Source organism: Besnoitia besnoiti, chromosome IX (assembly GCF_002563875.1).
Source record: "Besnoitia besnoiti strain Bb-Ger1 chromosome IX, whole genome shotgun sequence".
Lineage (NCBI taxonomy): Eukaryota > Apicomplexa > Conoidasida > Eucoccidiorida > Sarcocystidae > Besnoitia > Besnoitia besnoiti.
Window position 1 is genome coordinate 1,374,289 of NC_042364.1, and position 7,401 is coordinate 1,381,689.

At 59.8% G+C, this 7,401-nt stretch overlaps 2 protein-coding genes across 2 annotated transcripts; one reads left to right on the forward strand and one right to left on the reverse strand.

Annotated features, from left to right (window-relative positions):
• Positions 1-1,142: 1,142 nt before the first annotated feature.
• On the forward strand, positions 1,143-2,738 carry BESB_013640 (uncharacterized protein; the record flags this gene model as incomplete). Its single annotated transcript, XM_029360094.1, has 1 exon — positions 1,143-2,738. The coding sequence occupies one exon, from the start codon at positions 1,143-1,145 to the stop codon at positions 2,736-2,738; it is 1,596 nt and encodes a 531-aa protein (XP_029216761.1).
• A 1,801-nt stretch (positions 2,739-4,539) lies between these two features.
• BESB_013650 (uncharacterized protein) lies at positions 4,540-7,401 on the reverse strand (the record flags this gene model as incomplete). Its single annotated transcript, XM_029360095.1, has 1 exon — positions 4,540-7,401. One exon carries the CDS (start codon positions 7,399-7,401, stop codon positions 4,540-4,542), a length of 2,862 nt encoding a protein of 953 aa, XP_029216762.1.

The window sequence follows — 7,401 nt, forward strand, 5'->3', positions numbered from 1 at the left end:
AAAGAAACCCCTTCACTCTGGCAGGATCTCTCCTCTAGGTGGGAAAGTCCTCGATATATCACAGCTGAGGCGGTCCTGTCATACTTAAGACTATGTCTTTGTATGATTGAAAATGCATTTGGTAATGAGTTTTTCATCTTAACTAGTATACAGTCGCGATTACAGTCGAAGACATGAACATGAGTGCTTTCAAGACGGATGCTATGTATTCATGTGCCTGACAAGTGCCAGTGAGCCGCGCTGGTTTATATGAGAATTCTTCGTTTTCGCGTGGATAAGCGTTGATACATTTGCTGGTGAGATATAGGGTGTTCAATCCTGGACGGCGCAACATGACAAAAACCGCTGGAAACTGAACAGCCAGTCTTCTCCGGAAAGGCAAAACAATTAACACGGCACAGCACATGTTGTTGGGCGTTTTTGGAGGTGTTGTGGTGGCAATGGCGCGCCCCATCAAGCGAGTACAGTCAGTGGGATCAGTCGATTACGTGTTTTTTCGAGGCGGCTCGTCACAGTCGTTCTTCCTGTTGTAGTCAACTCTTACCTGGACGTTGAGGCTTCACAGTGCAGCACTGTTTGATGCCTCGTCCCTTTGTGGGCTGTGTCAAAGAGGGCAGTTCGGGGGTTTTGCCAATGTTCATCAGATGCCGGGATGAGCAGATTAAAATCGGCGTTGCCCGTCCCTGGCAATTAGAGACGACAGCATTGTCTGTGCGCGTATTGGACTGCCTGTCAGCCACTTCTCCGATCTTTCTACGATCAAGAACGTACCCACGCGGAGTTGAGTGTGCCGATACCTCATCGGTCAGCGTAAAATTCCATTTGCGGTCGAGTGTGTCCGTCCCATCGAACTGCGAAGTTTTCTAGGGTCTCAGTATCTCGATATAACTTCACATCAGAACGCGGCTTGCCCTCTGTGCCAGTGGTTCCCTTGAATAGGGGCGTGTACGTTTCCTTGCGTGAAGATGACTAGACAGTAGGATGTCTTTGTGCGAAAAAGCACTGCCTACTGCCACCTCTTCGTGTGATACTTTGAATCTGACTGCAGCCTTTTGAGCATGAAGGCCCTCTTCATCCGTTCGAGCGTAGCCTCACTTGGTCTGTTTTTCGGTTACGCACTCTTCAGCTCTCTATTGCTGAATATGACACCAGCATGGAGCGCAGAAACGGAATCATTAGGTTTCTCTCACACTCTTACGGTCCCTAGTCGCACCGTTGGGCACAAACCAGGCACCGAGGTCTACTCTGTGGTGAGCTCCGACGACCAGCCTACCGCCATTCTTTGCCTTCAACATGAAGGAAATCGACCGCAAGCCCCAGATGGAGAGAACGGCCATAACGCGTACAGAACGGAAATTTATGCAGAGAGGGAGTCCCCCGTTTCTTTCAGGTGTGAGGCAGAAGGCTGCCCTAGCGGTGAGTGCACAGACAGCATCAAAGCCGCTGACTGGGAAGATGCCGATTCCTCTAGCACAATCGGCGAGGGAACCGTCGAGCATTCGATGCGTCACAAACAAGCAGACCCAGAGACTCTGCACAGTGCAGGCGCGCTCGAATATTCGGTTCCTACGACGCCGTTGGGCGACTTTGCCTCTGGTACCCACAGGCAGCAGTTTAGCTTCTTGACTGAGGAAGGGCTAACCGCCGCTGGCGGATGCGAAAGCGAAGGCGCGGGACGTTTCGAAGGTCGCCTCAGCGGACACCATTCTCCGGCTTCATGCACACAGAGGCCTCGCTCCTCCTCGCTCCCTAGCGAAGAGAGTGCAGGTGCCGTGAGAGAGGGAGTGCGGCAGTTGGAGGAGGCCGCACTAACCGACGCGGCGAGACTGCTGAGCGAAGAAGACAGCGAGGCCAGCGACGATATCAACTCTTCTAAAAACCCTCTTTCTTTGTCTGAAGCTGACCAGACGTCCGCATCCCCCAAGGAGGTTATGGGGCTAGGCGACATGATTGCAGCGGGTCGGCAACGGCGGCAGGCTGTTGAAGCATTGAGCATGATGGGGTTTCAAATGCCCCCTGGAGGGCTTGCCTCGATGAATCCTCAGCAGCAGCAAATGATGGCCATGTTTCTCATGCAGCAGCAACAGCAGATGCTGGCTCAGCGCCAGGGACTCGGGGGCCAGGAGGCCCCGCTCGGGCCCCAGCAGTTGATGCAGCAGCAGATGCTTTGGCCGCAGCAGCAGCAGATGATTAGAGGCCAGCCTCAGGGAAGAGGGGGGGGCCGCAACCGCAGCAACCAGGGGAACTCCGGGATGGGAGGTACTGCTCAGAGAGCCAACAGACTCCAGCGTCAAAACGAGCAAAACGCTGGATTCTATCCCGCGCAGACCCCAGCGGTGCCCACGATGCCCTCGCCTGCGTATTCGCCATCCGCAGGAACGACCATGTTTGCATCGCACTACCAGAGTCCGTATTTGCCTGGAGGCAAAGCAGGCTTGCCTGGCGTCGGGCCTGGCTATCCCGCGCCCGCCGGTTTGAGCGCTGGAACGAACTACGGATACGGGGCTGGCGTGACCGGCATGCAGCAGAATGCGGGCACACTCATGGCTGGCTACGGGGGCAGTCCAGCAGCCCCCGGGCTTGCCTTCTCCTACGATAGTGCCGCAGGAGCAACCGGCACTCCGCAGTCGCCCTACGACGCCAACCTCCAGCCGCGACAACAGAATGTAGACGAAGCCGCGCGGTGGGCGGAACAGCTGAGAAGGCAACAGGCGGCCTGGGCTCGGCAAAACGCCTGAGGCGTATATCTGCTTTTTCGTAAGTGCTCACACTCACATTTAGCTCAGCCTGCGTCTTCTGCTTGTCACGTCGCGCTACCGAAACCGGAAACTGTCGCGCTGGGGGCACCTGCATATGGAGTTGAAAGGAGAAATCCATGCTTCTCAACCGCAAACACCGCGCAAGAGAGGGCGGTGCCCTACTCATACGAGCGTAGGACGAGGCGGAAGAACCGCCCCTGCCACCTCAAGTTGCCCTGTGCGTTCTGTGTCAGGGCGGCGCATTCGCAGGGGGGGAGGAGAAGGAGGGCGCGACTTGCTGACCCTGCAGGTGCCCCCCGGCCGCAGGCGCAAGCGAAGCCGAGGAGGGCGAGGGCATTTGCGTATACGATCGCGAGGGCGCCGCTGAGTGGAAAGGCACCGCGGGTCTGTCTGTTGATACACGGTTTCCGTACAGGAGAAGCCACCCCACATATGCTGTCTTTTCTGGGGATACGCGTAGCCACGATCGGTGCTGAACGTCTCCCGTGATTCGTAGATGCAGAGAAAAACGCATCCTCCGACGATGAAAGGTGCAATAGGTCGCTGTTTGACGGAGCCGCCATTACGTGTGCGGAGAACTGGATGCTTCTCAGAACGATCACACGAAACAGCTAACCGCAGCTAGACTTCAGTGTTTCCTGTGAACTCTACAGGACTAGACATAATGCATCCCCTGTCAATCGCGCAAGCACTGCACACAGAAACGGCCAGCAAGGGCTCGCCAAAGAACCAGGAAAGTCCGCTAATGAAACCGAAATGTGTGTGGTGAGCGGACTGCCACTCAGGAAAGCGGACACAATTTTCTTTGCTGACAAGAATGTGCGTCGTTGCATATGAGGGAGCCCAGTGCAGAGAATTCTGCGGGCTGCGTCTCGGCTTTACAAAAAAAACTGTATATATGCATTTCGACATGCACGTAGCGGTTCGTACGTATCTCTGATACGCAGACATTATCAACTATACGCATGCACAGAACAACAGCTGTTTTCTAGTTTGAGGAGACAAATATCGCCTCTTCCTCGCCCATGGCGAGCCGTAATCTGTTTGTTCGCAGCGTGCTGCCCCTGCCTCAGCCAGAGCGCGGGCCTCAACGCCACCCTAAGGGCGCATGCGCATTAGTCACATGTATGCTCTACGGGTACGTGTATGGAGGCTTTAGAATTCCCTGCCTCTTTTCTGAGACCCTGGCTCTTCAACAGCGACGCCAGCGACTCGGCCCGCCACCTTGTGCGGAACCAGTTACAAGCCTCGAGCCCAGGGGAAAGCACTCAAAAACCTCCTGATGCGAAAACCCGAGTCTCCGCCCGCGCGCGATCACAGCCCCTGTCCGCGACGTCACGGGTACGAAGATCAGAACGTGTGCGCTGTGCGATTGCGAAATCCACGAAATGCAAGCAGCCATATGCCACCCGCGAGGATTATACACAATGTGGTCCTGACTAGCAAAAGTCAAGAGCCTAAACCGCTGCGACCGTGAAGCGTAACCCCACTGTCGCATCACGATTCTCTGCTGCCTGCTGTCTCTCCTCAGTTTGCGCACAACACCGACAAGCCAGAGTCGCCAAGTCTGCCTTTCCTTTCTGTGTAAGCATTTAGTCACTTACATAGCTGCGTGTTACTATTCCTCTCCACACCGCCGACTAATCCAGCCGCAAATGCTTGCTTCTGTATCGGCCTCGCTGCGTTTCTCACTCTCGCCTCAGAGTCTCTTGATCCTGTCTCTGTCGCACAGAAGACTTCTTCTTCTCCATCGACGCGTTTTTTGGCGTGCGGGCCCCACCTAGTCTCTCCCAGTGTTTCCCCTCCCGCCATGTACGCGCATGAGCCGCTCATAGGCTTCGTTGATTTTTCGCATGCGCTCGGTCGCCTGCGCCTCCTCGTAAGCGGTAAGCGGCTCCGGTGAGGACGCGGCGATGACGTCGGGGTGGATTTGGCGAGCCAAGTTTTTGTACGCGCGCTTGATCTCTTTCGCGGACGCACTGGGTTCGATTCCCAGGAGCGAGTACGCGTCGTCTGCCTTTTTCTTCTTCCGGTCTCGCTCGCTGAGCGCCGCCTCGATCTCCCTCCAGAACATCGTCGCCAGTTGCCCCAGCGCCCCGCCCCACCCCTTTTGTCTCTTCAAGTAGCGGAACTGGTCGTACAGCAGAAAGAACTCCTCCTTCAGCTGTTCGAGCTCTGGCGACATCACACTCACGTCCCCTCCCGTCATGAACGTGAAAACCTTCGCCGCGGTCTGGTCTTCCATCCGCATCGCCACGTTAGACGCCGCGAGCGTCACGACGCCCAACCAGACGAGAAGGAACACCAGTGCACACACCCCAACCAAGAAGGAGACGGCGTGGCGCCTCAGCCACCCGGCAAACGCCCCGCGCGGGCCTTGCTGAATCTGCGCGCGATGTCTCTGCTGCGCCTGGGCTACCAGCGACGTCAGCCGCCAGTCCTCCTCAAATTCCTCCGCCTTCGCCTCGGCCGTCCCCAGCGTCGACAGCAAAGCCCCGCTCGCGTCTCGGGTGTCTCCGCCCCCTGTCTGCGGGGCGGGGCCCTCAGCCCGGACTCCTGCGCTTCTCGGCTCCTCCTCTCTCTCCTCTTGCGGCTCTCCAGCTTCAGCCGCGTGGTCGCGTGTCGTCCCCTTGCCGCCTTTGACGGGCGGCTGGTGTGAGTCGCCTGGCGCCTCTGCGCGTAGTCGCCGCGCACACCAGCTCTTTTCAGCGTCCGCGGCACGCTGTGGAGTGGCTGCCAAGCGCGCGCGCCGCGCTTTCGCCTCGCGTTCTTCGCGGTCGAGGAGCGCGAGGAGCGCGAGGACGTCTCTGCAGTAGCTGAGTTCGCCTCTGCGCCAGTGGCCGGCCGCCTCCTCGCGGGCCTCGGTAGCCACGAAAGCGGAGACAGCGACGAGGACGAGGGCGACGAGCTGCCCCGTGACGTAGAAGTCATCTCGGAGTGCGAAGGGGAGCCGCGCCTTCGCGTCGACGCTCTCCAGCGTGAGGCAGCCCTCGCGGAACATCGCGGCGACCGGCGCGAAGACCCGTGCATGCAGCGCGGGCGCGTACTGCGCGACCACGAGCGAGAGCTCCGGAAGAGCCAGGAGCGCCGCGGCGGCTCCGCAGGAGGTCGTGACGCAGAAAAAGAAGGCGCTGCACAAAACGTGGAGCGGCAGGCGGGGGAGACTTGAGAAATTCGCGGCGAAAACGGCGAGGGCGCGCGCGAGCGCGTGCAGCAGGAGGAAGACGTACCGCGGGACAGGCGCGCTCAGCGGCGACAGCTCCGCGTTGCAAAAGGCGACGTCCACGACATAGCAGCACAGCACATGCGCATAGAAGCCGCGTGCCATCATCGACCACGGCACAAGCGCCCACCAGCTCCAGAAGCTGCGCCGCGACGTCGCCGCAGCCGCGGCCTGCGCTCCCTGCGTCTTCTTGTCTGCTCCGCTCCTCACGCCGGCGACATGAGACACCGCGCGCGGTGGCACCGAGCAAATCTGCGGCTCAACGCTCTGCAGCCGCAGCAGCTCACTCAGATCGGCCTCCGTGACCGCCCGCCGACTCGGCGAAGCGCCAGCGAACAGCGAGGTGAGAGAGGACGACGCGCGAGAGACCGGAAGCGAAGGCAGAGGCGAGGTCGACACAGCCGCTGCAGGCGCGGGCGAGGCCGCAGGCGGCAGACTCACCGCGGCGGGCAAGGGGAAAGTGGCGCGCAGTTGCGCGAGCTGCGCCTCAAGCATCTCGCGTCTTCTCCGCAGCGCCTCGGTCTGCTCGCGGAGGGCGTCCTGATCTTCACGCAGCGTGAGCAGCCTGCGAGCGAGAGGGTCCACCTCCCCGTGCGTGTCGGGGCCTGCAGCGTCGATCGCGGCCAGGAGTCGGCGCGCGTTCTCGAGCTCCGCATCGGATGATGCAGGCAGCGGAGGCTCCGAGACATCCGGGGCAGGGGCCGGCGGAGACGCACCGCGGACATGCGCGCGAGCCGCGGCCTGGCTGTTTTTTCTGTGGGCCTTTTTGAGGCGGTCGATGAGCTGGTCGCGCACGAAGGCTTGCTGTTGCTGGCGGTTGAATGCGCGCACTGCGCCGGGCAGCCGAAAGAAATCGAAAAAGCTGTGCACGCCGAGGGCGGAGAACGTCAAGACGCGCAGGCACCAGCGCGCCCAGCACCCCAGGTGTCGCCAATGCAGCCCGAAACACCCCCCGAAAAAAAAAGAGAAATACACAGAAAAGAAAGAAAAAATGCGCGAGCGCAGACGGAAAGGCGACGAACGCGACAAACCCCGCAGCCGGTTCGAAGCAGAACGCGAAGAAGCTGAGGGAGAGCAAGACGTTGGAGCGGAAGCGGGCGGGGAGGTAGAAGGCGGGGCCGGGGAAGGCGGAAGCGGGACGGCAGGAGCCGCGGAGCCGCCAGGAGACTCCTGTAGAATCTGAGAAAACGGAGACGCGCCCGAACGTGCGGCAGCGGTGGCGGAGGAAGCTGCAGGGAGAGACGACGCGTCTGCTCGTCTCAGAGTTCGTCTTCGAAGGCCTCCGTCGAGCGCCAAGCCCTGGGGCCCGTTGGAGACGTCCCCCCCGTCACTCTCATGTCCCTCCTGCTGTCTGACTCCGCCTCCCGTGTCTCCTCCGGCAGCCACCTTCGGGCCGAGAAGATCGTCGCCAGGCACCAT